The sequence below is a fragment of the Sinocyclocheilus anshuiensis genome, unplaced genomic scaffold (genome assembly GCF_001515605.1).
Source record: "Sinocyclocheilus anshuiensis isolate Anshui unplaced genomic scaffold, SAMN03320099.WGS_v1.1 scaffold1072, whole genome shotgun sequence".
NCBI lineage: Eukaryota > Metazoa > Chordata > Actinopteri > Cypriniformes > Cyprinidae > Sinocyclocheilus > Sinocyclocheilus anshuiensis.
In genome coordinates, this window is record NW_015548242.1 from 229,516 (window position 1) to 244,722 (window position 15,207).

General features: G+C 36.3%; 3 protein-coding genes across 7 annotated transcripts in view; all 3 read right to left on the reverse strand.

Annotated features, from left to right (window-relative positions):
• The window catches only part of LOC107655060 (short transient receptor potential channel 4-associated protein-like), a 13,423-nt gene extending 11,577 nt beyond the window's left edge, over positions 1-1,846 (reverse strand). Inside the window, exon 1 of the mRNA XM_016442455.1 lies at positions 1,693-1,846. Coding sequence (XP_016297941.1) covers positions 1,693-1,818 — 126 coding nt within the window. The 5' untranslated portion in view covers positions 1,819-1,846. The remainder of the gene's footprint in view (positions 1-1,692) is intronic.
• Positions 1,847-3,124: 1,278 nt separating this feature from the next.
• On the reverse strand, positions 3,125-6,435 carry sla2a (Src like adaptor 2a). 2 transcript variants are annotated; one of them, XM_016442431.1, is made up of 8 exons: positions 6,346-6,435; positions 5,822-5,946; positions 5,547-5,652; positions 5,374-5,460; positions 4,917-5,020; positions 3,664-3,810; positions 3,416-3,545; positions 3,125-3,308 (listed from the first exon to the last, which is right to left on the reverse strand). In XM_016442431.1, exons 2-8 carry the CDS (start codon positions 5,898-5,900, stop codon positions 3,191-3,193), a joined length of 771 nt encoding a protein of 256 aa, XP_016297917.1. In that variant the 5' UTR covers positions 5,901-5,946; positions 6,346-6,435; the 3' UTR covers positions 3,125-3,190. The 2 variants fall into 2 exon arrangements, with proteins under 2 accessions (XP_016297917.1, XP_016297918.1); XM_016442432.1 differs by lacking the exon at positions 6,346-6,435 and having other exon boundaries at positions 5,822-5,964.
• A 635-nt stretch (positions 6,436-7,070) lies between these two features.
• The window catches only part of LOC107655061 (protein NDRG3-like), a 38,169-nt gene continuing 30,032 nt past the window's right edge, over positions 7,071-15,207 (reverse strand). For 3 of the 4 annotated variants that reach the window (XM_016442457.1, XM_016442456.1, XM_016442459.1), the window contains 14 exons: positions 13,932-14,037; positions 13,733-13,853; positions 13,414-13,476; positions 13,107-13,167; positions 11,730-11,816; positions 11,553-11,609; positions 11,321-11,424; positions 11,185-11,250; positions 11,038-11,089; positions 10,905-10,952; positions 10,760-10,795; positions 10,505-10,556; positions 8,993-9,031; positions 7,071-8,149 (listed from right to left, as the gene is read on the reverse strand). In XM_016442457.1, the coding sequence (XP_016297943.1) occupies positions 7,983-8,149; positions 8,993-9,031; positions 10,505-10,556; positions 10,760-10,795; positions 10,905-10,952; positions 11,038-11,089; positions 11,185-11,250; positions 11,321-11,424; positions 11,553-11,609; positions 11,730-11,816; positions 13,107-13,167; positions 13,414-13,476; positions 13,733-13,853; positions 13,932-14,037 (1,059 nt within the window). In that variant the 3' untranslated portion in view covers positions 7,071-7,982. The remainder of the gene's footprint in view (positions 8,150-8,992; positions 9,032-10,504; positions 10,557-10,759; positions 10,796-10,904; positions 10,953-11,037; positions 11,090-11,184; positions 11,251-11,320; positions 11,425-11,552; positions 11,610-11,729; positions 11,817-13,106; positions 13,168-13,413; positions 13,477-13,732; positions 13,854-13,931; positions 14,038-15,207) is intronic. The other variant, XM_016442458.1, reaches the window with a different exon arrangement.

Here is a 15,207-nt window from a genome sequence, read left to right on the forward strand (position 1 = left end):
ATACACACACACATATACATACATACATACATACATACACACGTTAAATTATAATATATACACAATTCATTTATAATTACAATTAGAAAGTTACATAATATGAGTTAGTTATCTGTACTGATAAATTGAAAATTTAACATCATGTTAAAACTAAAACTAGTTATTAATAGCATCAATTTGTTGAATATGCTGCCTTGCAAAACAAGTAAAAAAAATGCATTTGACAACTAATGGAAATAATGAAATGTTATTACAATGAATTTACATGGGCATTACTTTGGAGGCTGCAAAGTTCCCTTTACACACACACAGCACTGACAATCAAATGCAAAAGACATGTAAATACAAGCTATATCCTTTGCATTTAATTTTGTGAAAGCTCTACATCCCGACACACAGGTTACACATTTGTTTAGTAAATTAAGAATATCAGTATTTATTCCAGGTTGCCTATTCTCAGCTTCCTCCCATGGTACTTGCCATTAGGTGTGTGTAATAATGTTACACATAATGCTTATATAGTGTTAAAATCATAAATATTGATTAAAGTCAAATAACTGTAAGATTCATGTATGAACTTTAACATTATATCACACGCCACCTTTAAATTAGGTCCTCTACCTTTTCACGTATTCAAAAAAATACATGACAAGTTAGTCAGGAACTAGTAATAGGCTAATTTAAAAATAAATGTACAACAACATAAGGCCAATCTGGATGGTTTCTGCATGCACAACAAACTGCACCTCAATTAGGATCTGTTTCTAGGTTATTTGGAAACATTTATCAACCTATCACCTGTCTAGAAACATTAGACAGCAAAGGTTATTCTTATAGGTCCTAACTTATTAAGTAGAAAGTGTCAAATTCTGTGTATGAAGAGAAAGTGAAACCTGTGGGGTTTAAATTGAGTGAAGTTCCCAGGCTCAGATGCTGTCCAACTCAACGGGGCATCTTACATAACTCAAGCTCTTTAAACTCGAGGCCTGAGCCAGCAAAATATCACTGCCTGGTCCAATACCCCAAACTAAATGAGTGCAATTTGCTGTTTAGGCTGGTGACGGACCAACACTGGATAATAAAATCTATAAAAACAAGATATCTGGCGTCTACGTTTAATGTCTCAAAACCTGTCAAACTCTTGCATGCCGACTACCTTGACAGCATTTTTTTTTGGTTATATGATTTCCAAAAGCGTCCATAATGGTCAAAAATGCCGTCTAGGTAACGTAACGTTAGGCAGCTCAGTAGGCTGTGAGACACAACCAGTGTTTACTTGAAACAGCTGATCGATTATACACATTATGATTACAGATAGATCTGTATAAGTGATTATTACTCATTCATAATAATACGACTCCATGTGTCGGAGCCTTTAATTGGATTGTATTTGAACTGTATTTAAAGCCTCGTTTAACCCAAATAATTATCGGACAGTCAAAGCCAAGAACAACCTAATTAGTTAACGGCCAGTTGTCATTCTCCGTTTACGTGGTTTATTTTTAAACTATATTTAGCGTTTGACTTCACATGTATAAAAAGATCATTTAAACTACTTCTAGATTAAAGTTAAGCGTCACACCCGTCCAATTTATTTTGTTTCTTAACTTAAATCAGGTTGATCGACGGTTCAGACCATAAACGCAGATCCCTGACAGCGGCTTTTTCAGCAGCACAAACTCTCCCGTTTACCTGCGTCCCTCTGCTGAAGCCCCGGCCCGCGATCTGACTCTGCCGTATTCTGCTGAGAATATTTCTGTTTCGAGTCCGTTTCTTTCCTCCCATCCAAAGGGACTCGGGCCCCAGTAGCGTCGCCATTACTTCGTCTTCCTGAACTGCTCCAAACAGGAAGTTAAAATCGTTCTGCCCTCGACGCTCACTGGTGGGTGTTGAGCGCCCTCGTGTGGACGATATTTAAACTGACCAGTAGAGGGCGCCATGCGCTGGGAGCTCAAATACATCTACTGAACGAGACATTGCTAAATCTGTATTTTATATGAATAAAAATACAATATTAAGATTGAACGTAAATGTACAAATATACATATTAAAAGTCTGTTTTCTTTTAAATAAAACCAGCTTTTTGATATATACGTTGCAGACAGATGAAAAGACACTCATAGGCTATAGGAAACGTTTCAATCAAAATCAACATGTAATGACCTGCCTTCTAAATGATCATTTAGCATTTCAACATTACAGCACATTTTCAAACTAAATGTTGAGACTTAGCGTTAAATGTCGTCTATTTAAAAAAGAAAGAGGCCAGTGGACAACCATTTGTGACAACAGTTTTTACTATAAACTGAATACAATGTCATAAATTAGCCTACTATAAGTTGTAAATATTTTGTTCTTATAATAATAATAATAATAATAATAATAATAATTAATTTTTAATTGTAATTTTAATTAATTTTTCTTTGTTAATATTTCTTCTCTCTGATATCATTGCTCTTTTGTTGATTTTGATTGCTTCCATTGTCCTCATTTGTAAGTCGCTTTGGATAAAAGTGTCTGCTAAATGACTAAATGTAAATGAAAGTATGGACTATTTCATGATACAGAGACACCTACCTTATTTTCGATACATTTAAAGGGACTATATAATAATAGTACATTTTTGAAATTGCCCAGTCTCATATAAATCATGATAACAAAACCTTTATGTCAGTTATCCTCTAGGCCTATATGTAAAAGGCAGATTAAAAAGTTGAGCCCCATTTTGACTAAATAAATGACACATTATTAAAACGATAGATTTCAAAATATTGTTACATTAAATGAAAAGTAAAATAAAATGCATTTAAAAAAAATTTCTAGCACAATTTATTCCCCACAATTTTATTTACATAATTATGTTATGTTGCAAAATTATATTAAATTCTGTTACTTTGTTTGTATTGTTAATTTGTTTTCTGTTGGGTCCTACTGACCAACTGAGCAATTTATTCTGTAGTTTCCCAAGTTAATGCATCCTGTACACTACGATAGACACAAAACATAACTATAACATGAAAAAAACTTAATTAAAACATACAAAAACAATCATTAAATAATTAACAAAACATCATTAATCGTGCATTACACTGGGAATGCTCGTGTATTGTAATCAAAATGCCCACCAAATACCCAAAACATCTTTAACTTAACTTCATCAGAGTCTTACAAGTCTGTCCTGTGTTGGATGTCACTCAGTCCAATTCGACTCCTCTGTGACATAAAAATATGCTTTCATAGTCTCTCTTAGTCCTTCACTGACCAGACTCTCCTGGTCGGTTCCCTTTACCTGCCTTTGAATCACTGACCTGATGATAAACAAAGAAGTTATTTTATAGAAGAACTAAAATAAGCAGCCTACTAAATTCTAGCAGAAGACTGGAAAGTGTGATCCGAAAATAAAAACTGAACATACCTGGACAAATCTCTCCAGTTAAGATTGGACCTCTGGATTGATATTGGTGAGGGTCTATGCACTATAGCTCTGTTGGAGTCATGAAGTAAGCAAGGTTCAGTCAGCTGACAGTATGTACCATTAGAAGACCCTGTAAATGGAAGAAATTAAGCGTTTCTTCTCTGATTTATTTTAACATTCAGATGCTGTTTAAAATGCAATGGACTGTCTTTTGAAGGTACAACAGCACCATTGCCATTTGAGCTTACGTGAGTAATAGTCCACCAACTGTGTGAGAGTGGAGAAGCAGTGGCTCTGGTGGATGTAGAACCAGCCGTTGTGGAGCTGATGGATTCTGTAGTGCTTTACATTGTGCACATGGCCTCTATCTTGTCGCATGGAAAGTGAGTAGGAACCTACAACCAAGGCAACGCATTTGTTAAGGTTAAAGCAAATGAATGTATTTTTGTATATTTTAGAGCCCCCTACAGTTAAGTATGTGTTAAGTACAGTTAAGTGGATTTCACTGTGGTAAATACATTGGATGGCTGTACACGTGCATTTGTTGCTGAGCTTTATCATACTGGCTCAACAAACTCCCAAAATTGATGTTTGCACCTTATAGAGTCAGTGTAGTGACATATTTAATTTTTGACGGGAATGAAAACGAGGCTGTGAAGAATGTAAGTACAGTGCGTTCAGATTGTACTGTTGTTTAACAAAGCCTACTGATTGTTCCTCTGGTGAAACTTGAGAAAAAAAAAAAACTTTCAGTAGACAAAAACTTTATAAATCAGTTTTACATGCTCATTGCATGATCTAGAACAGGGCTGTCCAAACTCGGTCCAGGAGGGCTGGTGTCCTGCAGAGTTTAGCTCCAACTTGCCTCAACACACCTGCCTGGAAGTTTCTAGTATGCCTAGTAAGAGCTTGATTAGCTGGTTCAGGTGTGTTTAATTAGGGTTGGAGCTAAACTCTGCAGGACACCGGCCCTCCACACTCTTAAAAATAAAGGTGCTTCACGATGCCATAGAAGAACCTTTTTGTCTAAATGGTTCCATAAAGAACCTTTAACATTTGAAGAACCTTTCTGTTTGACAAAAGGTTCTTTGTGGCGAAAGAAGGTTCTTCAGGTTACAAAAAAGGTAAGAAAGAGATGGTTCTTTAAAGAACCTTTGACTGAATGGTTCTTTGTGGAACCAAAAATGGTTGAATCGCTTGAAGAACCTTTTGAAGCACCTTTATTTTTAAGAGTGCAGGACCGAGTTTGGACAGCCCTGATCTAGAACCTTTATACAGTGCGTGCCATAGTCTGTAAATCTATCCCTCCCAGCCTCGTTTTCATAGCCTGACTAACGTCAATTAGAAGTGTGCCATCAGAATGATTTTGAAACTGATATTTCAAGGTAAAAAAAAAACAAAAACTTATACTGTAACTTACAGTCGCTTTAAGAAATAGACATCGTTTTTAATACAACAGAGGGCAATCAACAAATTAGCTACTTTTGGGGCGCAGACTAACCAGGGCATGACTGGCTTTCCCGAATTAGAAAACATCCAGAGTAGTTTGGAGGCAGCATAAGAAGTTGTTCTGCATTTCTCCTTGTGATCCCTTCAAACAGCCACCTTTATTCAAATAGACAAAACCCGGAAAAGTTATTAAAGGACATCATTACACAATTTCCTAAATCTCTCAATCATCAGTGATCATGATATGATTAAATTCACTCCCTAATTATGATCTGATGACATCACATAACACTCTCTCTCTCTCTCTCTCTGCATGTGCTTGTCTCTTTTCACCATTTTTACTGATAGACACAATAACAGAAAAAGTAAGGGGAGAGAAGATGCAGGCCAGACTAAAACCCAGTTCTCCCATAAGCGTAAAAAGTCAAAAATGCACTTATTCACTTTCACTCACATTCACTTATTTCCTTTTGTAACTTTGTAAAATAAAAAGTTTGAACATGACTGACCGATTATGCACTTTGGAAACGTAGGTGTGAGGAATGAAAAACTCTGTGCCAGTTGTTGTAGAATAAACCATCAACATGTCATCATCTCTGCAACAGAAGCAAACCCATTATAAACCCTGCATTCACTGTAGCTAACACTTACATACTTTTGTCTAGAAATAATCTTTACTTACTCTGACATAATGTTCAGTCTGTCTCCCAAAAATATAGTGTGTTCATCAGACCTGTGGGGTGGAAAGTTACACAAGGCCACTGCCATGCGCATGTGATTTCCTGATGCTAAAGTAAAACAGACACAGGTGAGGGCTAATTATACACAAACTAGATGGGAATGTGTTATTTATTTGTAATCTAACAACATTAATGATAAATTATAAAATACATAGTAAAAGCTAACGGAGTAAAGCTGTTTGTATATGTTAGTTTAATTGCATAATCATGTCCATACATTCATCAGACATCAAGACGGGGTCCTCCGGTCTGTGAACAGAAGATCGACGCCAGGGTCTGGTTGTTAGACAACCCATGTTTATTTTATGACCATGTCTAATAGATTTATGCACAGAAGCCCACCTGAAAACACAACAGAAGATACACCACTGTATTGTCAAAAAGTTTGTGTGTGTGTAAGGTTCTTGACCTTTTACATACAAACTAAACCATAAAGAAACGACACATACCTTCTGGAAAGTAAACTACAAAAAAAAATAAATAATCATAATTATAATAAAAGAATACAATAAAATAAATAAATAAAAAACAAAGCCACATATCCAAGCAAGACTAGAAAACAACACACATAGCAGAAAATTAACTAAATAATACAAATGAAGAATGAAAAATAGAATAAATTAAAAATCAAATCAAAATGAAAGTAAAATAATAAATAAAACTTTCTTCTATAAAACATTTAAATATTAATAACTAAAATAAAACATCGTACAGACCACAGCTACACAAACAAATACTTACTATACTCTGTTTATTCCGTTTCAACTCTGTGTGCAAATATGCTGAAATGATAAGTTGATTTTCTTGGCCAACAATATGCAGTAGGCCATATAAAAGAGCATCCACTATAGAGATCCCAGCACTAGAGAATGCACAACAGTGTTGATGCGACCTTCATCCTCTGTTGTGCGTGTGAACTGACGTGTGTGATCTCTTGAGTAGGAGTTGTGGTGAACAAACCAATATGCAAATGAAATTTCCTGTGCTATTAGACTTTTCAAAATCCATAATCGTTCTACAGTCAGAAGTAAACTGCTATAAAGGGACAAAGTGTGCAAGATGCAGTTCATTCAATTAAAATACATTTCATGGAATGGATTTAGATATATAGATTGTACATACAGTACATGTGCAAGCATATGCCATATCAATTACAAAGACAATTTTGTGTGTATGCAATAAATTGGAGCTTCTAATGTTTTCTTGGCACTGTAATGTGCACCTTTCATTATTTTAAGTGGTTGTTAAAAATAGTCTAACCACAACCTGAGGATAAGGGTTGCTCGATGTGAGTGTCAAAAAAGTACATTTGTGGTCGGAAACTTTGCAACTCAACAATCTTTAATCTCCTTTACCGTTGAGAAATTCTTTCTTCAGTGATTCTGAAAATAATAGTACTATATTGAAAGCAAAAGTAAAGCAGTTATAAACGTTTAGTATTTAAAGGGGGGAAAAAATGCACAGTCTTATTTTCCATGATCTAACTTTATTGAGTAATTGAGAATCAGTGGACAGTGACTTTGTCAGACACTATTTCATACTCTTATTCATGTCTGTGAAAGCTGTCATTCCATGTGTACATCAATTTATGTTTTGATTAAGAATAATTGTTAAAAATGGTAAGGGAGTAAATATACAAAAGAAAAACATGATTTAAGTCATACTAAGTCCTTGCTACTTTTGTTTTGCATATTTAAAAGAGCGACAGCCTAATGTAAGTATTAGAGTAAAAGAAACAAATATTAAAATGAAAATAAAGAATGATATTCCACTTCATCCAAAGTCTTCAAAAGCATTTATCACCTAATAACTGACGGCTTTTAGTATAACCTATCAGAGTTTTTAATATAAATACACCAAAAGTCAGTTCTTAAACATTCATTACATTCATAGGATGAACAGAAAAGTGGATTCAATGACAGAACACGACAGGCATTTAAAACACAGTTAAACAATATCACACAGTGTAGCAAGATAAGAGCACAGGAGAGGTCACAGGTCACACCATAAAACAAAAACTACAATTTTAATGCATGTGTTTTTAATTTACGTGAGAGTGGAACCATTTCAGTCTAACGATCAAAAATGAGGTGGAATGTAATGCTAACAAATATAAAAAAAAAAGGGCAAAAAAAGCTTGGTGGAAGACCTTTCATGTGTAAATATATATTAGTCTTTTGCTTTTATGACTTAAAATTTTACTAGTGTATATTAACATGTATATATTCAATATGCATACCTTCAGTATGTCATATTTCATTCAAGCCTCCCCTGCCTCACTATTAAAGGTTTTAGAAACACGTGGGAATCTGACACGAACAACAGGAGGTGAGGGGTGAAACGACAGACAGCAGACAGCAGATTCTGAGCCTCGGGCTTTAGCAGGACACCTCCATCGTTTGTGGCCTGGCCTGGTTGTCCAGGACTCCAGAGTTGGGCCCGTCCAGAGGGCTGTTCAGGTTGCGGTTGCGTGAGCCGTCCGTGGATGTGATGCTGGACGAGGAGGATCGGGACCGAGACAGACGGGTCATGCCAGCCGCTGGTACTGTGAGATGAGAATGTGATTATTGCAGTCTTCAGTATAATCAGGGGCGGCAAGCAAAACGAAAGAACAAGCATCATGCAAGAGGAAACCAAACCGAGAATGTAATAATAGATAATCACAAGTTCGTCTCGTGTCTGCTTACACAGAGTATAAATGTGCACACAGAAGCATTTCTGACAAAATTTAGACCTACCAAACAAAAAGCAAAGACACATACATGCTTAAATAAAAAACAACACATACCTTTCGGAAAACATGTCAAATAAACTGCAAAAAATATTATTAATAATAAAAGAAAAAACGTAAAAAAAAAAAAAAAATCTAAAATAAATGATAAAGTCTAATATAAATTAAAAATAAAATAAAAAAGTAAAGCCAATAGCATTTAAAAGTAATATTTAAAAACTACAACTTTTTAATAAAACTTTAAAAAACCAAGAAATAAATAAAACAAGGTCTATATATCGTATAAAATGTCTGCTGAAACTTTTTAGTAATTGTAGTGACAGACCGATATGTTGACCTGGCCATGTAACAGTGGTATTGTATCACTATATAGGCTAGTTTTAAAATTGAAAAACAGCTTCTTTAAATGTAAAATAGGCATATGTTTTTAAACTGAAATTGTGTTTAAACAAAAAATAATATTTTCAATAAAAATAAAAGTGTATCAGATATTTACCACCCAACTTTCTATATATCTGCAAAGGCCACTGAAAAACCCATATCGGTCGAGCACTAAATATTACCATGTCAAATATCTACATGCGAATATGTCTAAACACAATCACAGAGGTGAGCCGTGCAAGCATGTATACATCAGTCAAATCACATCCCGGGTACCTGATTCACTGCTCAGATGGCTGAGCAAAACATGAGGAACTGTTTGCAAAAGTTGAAGGGAAACGGAGAGAAAAATAAGATCTCTGTACAGCACAGATTTTGGTATTTCATGGAAATGCTTTCAGTGAAAACAGGTCAGATACTGTTCAGATACTGACTGTGGTCAGGGACGTCTGTGGTTTAAAATGTAACCCTGCAAGTTACGACCTCGGCCCTACCAATGGCAGCTGTAATTCTTGCATGTGCCTACAGCTATGTTTTACTGGCTTCTCTGCAGGGTCTAAAAATTGCAAATCTTTTCCTGCCTTGACATTTAACCACCTGAGCCTCATGCTGCATTTATGGCTCTTCACCAATAGAGGGAATCAAGAAGCAAAAAATATGCTCTTATATATCCTCAGATGATTATGAATATTTTTGGCACCTAAGCTAATTAAAGAGGTCATATAAATGTCTATTTATTTTAATAAACAGACAGCAGGTAAAGTTACACCGGGAGTCCGCATCTCTCCCTCCTCCCCTGAGCCCATTGAGTTGTAACAGACCCCGTAAAGTGTGCCGCGAGTTTGGTGGGGGGTAATTAAGAATGAATGGGGGAAAGTCACGTGAGAGGACTCCGTGTCTGTGACCAATATTTACAGAGCTTTGATGACTGATGATCCAAAAAATTTTAAAATAGTTAACACAACTGACATATGTCCTCAATGACGCAGAGGAATGTAAACTTCTGACCAATAAGAGGACAGTTTTGCTCACATGTGACTTGCATAAACACAGTCTGGTACACTTTGCAGTATTGCCTTGTGAAAGCACACCGAACCAAGAAGAAAATGCAAAATTTTAACAAATTAAAGTCCCTGTTTTGGAACAAACAAACAATCTACAGGTCTGAAAAAGCCCTTGGATTCCTCATGGCATGACCTCTGAAAACTCTCTAGAGCTTTGATGGCGTAATTCAAAAGCCTGTGATGAATTTTACAAGCATTATGCTCTTGAAAAGCAACCGTTTTGGTCTGACTTCTGACATGATGTAAATTCCTGTCTGACTGGAACAAGGACAATACAACAGCGCAGAAATGAAACAGCAAGTATCTTTGGAGGGGGAGGTACAGGGTCAGAGAGAGGGTGACATATTTTCACACAGAGCACTGGCAGCACATCGAGCGCTTTACTGGACCGCCAAAACCTGTCAACAAATATGCGAGGAGGGCTCATTCAGAGCGCATTGTGATGTCGTGCACGTCTGTAGTTTGAAAACTAATCAAAACACAGTTTGTGGGTCGATTTGCTGAGTTGTGTGTGGTAAAAAGAAAGAAAAAAGATTCCCATTAGTCATAGTGTGGTGCTGAATTGCTAATTAGCATAGCCTAGCATCTGAGAAACCCAGATAAACAAATACATGTTTACGGAGAAAGCTGACCCAGATTGCACAGCAGATTAAACAAATATCTGAAGACAGATTCACAGGTTAAAAGAGTCAAACATTGATGTAAACTGATAAAAAATACTCACTGTATCCCATTCCCTGTACAAAGTATTTGAACGCTTCGGCCAGCTTTCCAGGCTGTTGGGAGATTAGAGGTCATTTACACTGGTTTACACTTTTATAACACAGTATGCATACGTTGGTAAAGATAACAGTAGGGGTGCATACACTGGTTTACACTTTCATAACACAGTATGCATACGTTGGTAAAGATAACAGTAGGGGTGCAGGTGTTTAATATGGTGTTCAATATCAAGAAATAAAGATGGAACAAGACTAACCTGAACAATCTGAGGCAGACCGCCACAGTCAGCCATCTAACAGAGAGAGAGATAATACAAATAATGTATAGTGAGAAAGAGATAGAAATAGTTAAATGCAGAAGTTAAAGATTCAGGGTTTTGCAAAATATCAATGTCATCTTACCTTCAGCAAAGTGGTCTTTGTTGGATTTAACCTAGAGTTGCATTCAACCTGCAATGTAAAATATTCAGCAGACTTAAAATAGTGAAGGGCAGAGCAACAAAAAAACAAAATGACCGTGAACTTAGAAACTTACCACAACCTCCACAGCAGGGGAAGTGTCTCCAACCACCAGAAGAGCAGGGCATCTGTTCAGGGACAGGCAGTGATCAAAAACAATACACCAATATATATATAATCAAAATAAAATAAAATAAAATACATATAAAATAATAAATCTTACGTCAGTGTTTTCACTGTATTCTCATTGAGTCCGGCAACTGGCCTTTCGATTCCAAGGTCTTGACGCCTGTTATAAACAAACACCTAATTTAGAAGGTTTTTCAGCATAGGTAATAATCAATATATATGTCACTCACGCATTGTATGAGCCACAGAAGAGGGCCAGGTTGTCCTGGTTGATGTCCTGGGCAATGTGCAGGCGGTATGTCTGAATCAGTTCTTGGTTGTCAGTCAGCTCCTCCTAATTGATCAGAATAACAAAAGAAAAACATTGTGTTTAATGAGAAATCAAAGCCAGCTGGCTCTCATGGTGCTCACAAAGCATTATGGGACTGATTGATTGATGTAAAGTCAAAGGGGTTTACTCACAGTGCTGAAGTGATGAGCCATCACAATGTCCACAAGATTGCTAGTCCACCCAGTGAGCTGGAAGGAAATCAGAATAATATTGATGTGGTTAATACCATTAAATAAATCAATAAACCTTCAGCTATAGAATTATAGAATTGTAGAATCATCATCTGTTTGTTCACATTGTTTACTCACTTTAGAAGCAGCCCAGTCAATCCAGCCCTCAGCGCAGGGGTCCACATTGATCAAAACCAGCCCCTCCACCAGGGACGGCTGATTGAGCTGCAGACAGAGCAAAGGGTTTAGTCTTTAATGAGGATGACATGGGGAGAGGTTTAAAAATGTATGTAGTCACGGCAGGAGAAGAGCTTTTAGCAGCTGGACTCAAAGCATCTCCCTTCAGCACCTACTGCTGCTGCTGCCGTCTGTCACTGACATTAACCTTTCAGTGTGTCACACATATGCATAGAGGATGAGAGAGCAAGGCACAGGAAATGACACAGGACACTTAGCAATGAGTAAATGAGAAAAGAAAAGGGGTATATTATGGGTTGCCTTGCATAAAAAGAAACGCTGAATATATTAGGCTTGTGAGTGAGTCAGAGATATTTCGACTTTGATCAATAGCCTCAGATGCTTGAGGCTGCAGTGCATGCAGTATAATAACAGTCCTGTATTCACAGCCTCTGGGGGCAATGCAGTTTTGCGGCACTATTTTGATTCCGCTCTGAAAAGGGCAGGTGGGGATGATATAAAAATATATGATATAGCTGTTTGATATAGGCCATGTACACGCAGTTAAATATGCACCATTTTAGTGGTTTTATTGTTCACTAAAACTATAAAAAAAAAAAAATTTGTGAAAAGATGAAAAACTAACACTAAAAAATGTACATAATAAATGTTGCATTGGTAACCTACTGAAATACAATAAGTTTGAATTAAGTATTAACAGTGAAATAAAAACAAATTAAGCAAAACAGAAATGTTTAAAAAACTAATAAAAATTATTATTATTATTATTACATTAAAAACAAATTAATTGTTTGTTATAAATAAAGTTTTTAAAATATATTTATAAAGTTTTTTTAAGTAATTATTTAATAAAAAAATATTTATTTATACTTTCAAAAATGTTATTAAAAATATTTGTAATGGGCTAGTGAAAATGTTGCAGGAAAAGTAAAATTTAAACTTGACCTGAGTCAGCAGAAAAAAATAAACCTTTTTGTTGAGCCCTGCAGAGGTACTTAATTTGCAAACTGTAACTTTACAGTCACATTAAGTAGTTACTATTTCTTCTTAGCTAATGGCAAATGGGTTAAACTGTTGGCATCCATGTTCCTTGTTTACAACAGAGACGCCAAAATGTTGCTATGGTTTTGGCGATGGGTTTTGGAGGGAATTCGGTATTCTGTAAACACACAGAATGCTAATTTATGGGATTCAGTCCCGTTAAAAAAGAAAGAAAGAATGAGTGAGACAGACACAGAGAGATGCAAAGTCAATGGTTTAAGACAACAAAATTAAAGTTATGCAAAATGAAAAGCTGAAAAATGTCAGAGAACTCACAGCAAAGCGGGTTAAGATGTATGCTCCTGCTCCCACACCAATGCCAATCACGCTGTTCACCCTGCAAACGGAAACACAACCACATCCTATATCACTTTATAGGTATTTCGTCAGAGAAAAACTGTAATTCACTCAATCCATGACAAACTGCCATTGTGTGCAGTTCTGCCAGGCTGAGTCTTACAGATGCAATGATGTTCCGTTCTGTCCTGAACACCACAGGTTCACAGACAGACCTCACTGATTGATGGTGTAGACTAGAGTGTAATTTAAATTACTAATGGACTGCCTTGACTTTGTTACTCACTTTAGCTGAGTCAGGACTGAGGGCAACATCTCTGCCAGCTCATCCATGGTGGGGTACTGGTACCTGAAGATCAAAAGATATCAAATATCAAACATATATCACAGCATTTAGACTATCCCACGAGGCCACGGGAGTGGATTTGTGAATGGCAGTGAAGTGATACAACTGATGCTGGTAGGTCACATTACGGTGACATCATGGAGACTGTGGTACATCCTGATTGCATTCATAGCACACACATTTATACTATATAGTACTTTTTAACAGTGGCAAAATAATGACTTATCCAAAAGAAGTACGAGTATGCGATTTCACTCACCCTGTGGGAAAGGGGGGTGCTCCCTCCTGCTGGCCAGGGGCGTCCACGTGCACAACGGCAAAGTGCTGAGTGATCTCCATCATGTCCTCAAAGTTGAACAGTGTGTTGAAGCAGGACTTGTCTGAAAACCGACCAAACACCGTCACCATCATCATACTCAAGTATAAAATTGATCTGTTATTTCATTTTTTTCACATACGGTTGAGGCCGATGTCATGATAGGTCAGAATGACAGGACGGTTGCCTTTAAGGCTTCCTCTCATGGTCACATGGAGCACACCGTGGGGCGTCTCAATGTCATGCTCCTGGAACAAAGAACAACAGTTCAAGTACACAAATATAGACAATAAAATCTCTCCACAAAACCTCCTCAAGATGCCAGAAATGCTTGAGGATTTACTATGCTACTTAGTGAGTGAAATGTTGGTGCTGCTGCTTTCAGGAAGCATGTATTTGTGTAGTAAGTGATATCTCCCATGAGGAGACTCACGCAGATGACTGCAGGATCAATAGAACGATCTAGAGGGAAGGCCAAGCAGCTGCACAGAGTCACGATTCAGTTCCACCACACATCAGTGAGTATGTGCTTTACAAAGTTTTTTCAATGCATTCTAAACTGATTTGGGCGGATGGTCAATATAAAGAATCACTGGGCATTCAATTAACAATTAAAGATTAGTGAAATCATCATGATTAATATTCATTGCCTAGATTAATGCCATTGGCTTTATGTAAGTCATCTAAATCCAGAGCTCTGATGCTCTAATATAAATATCCATAAATGTTGAAAGGATGAACAATGGACTTGTTATACTTTAATTTCACTCCAGTCATGACCATCCCAATCAGTTTAGGAAGAAATCCAAAATCCATTATACATCCTTCCAACAGCCCAATTAGTGCAGCAATATTGTAGTTTTCTATCCTGCCATTAAGTATAAAAGCAAACATACATACTCTCTACAATACCATTCAAAAGTTTGAGCTCAGTAAAAATGAGGTTTAAAAAAAGTAATGCAAGGATGCATTAAATTGACCAAAAGAGACAATTCTGACATGTATAATGCTACAAAACATTCTATTTTAAATAAATGCTGTTTGTCTAACCTTTCTGTTCATCGAAGAATCCCATAAAAATAATCACCGTTTCAACAAAAATATTAAGCTGCACAACTGTTTTTTTTTTTTATCATTGATAATAATAAGAAAAGTTACCTGAGCACCAAACCAGCATATTAGAATGATTTCTGAAGGATCATGTGAACTGTTTTTATCATTGATAATAATAAGAAAAGTTACCTGAGCACCAAACCAGCATATTAGAATGATTTCTGATTTCTGATGTGACTTGACTGTAGTAATGGCTGCTGAAAATTCAGCTTTGCCATCACAGGAATACATTACTTTATTATATATACTGTACGTATATATATAATATATATATATATATATAATATATAATATATAATATATAT

Coding starts and splice junctions, on each gene's coding strand:
- sla2a (XM_016442431.1), bottom strand. CDS start 5,900: ATGGGTTGTCTAACAACCAGACCCTGGCGTCGATCTTCTGTTCACAGA. Junction 5,461..5,546: donor AGACTGAACATTATGTCAGA/GTAAGTAAAGAT, acceptor CTTCTGTTGCAG/AGATGATGACATGTTGATGG. Junction 3,811..4,916: donor GGAAAGCCAGTCATGCCCTG/GTTAGTCTGCGC, acceptor CCTTGGTTGTAG/GTTCCTACTCACTTTCCATG.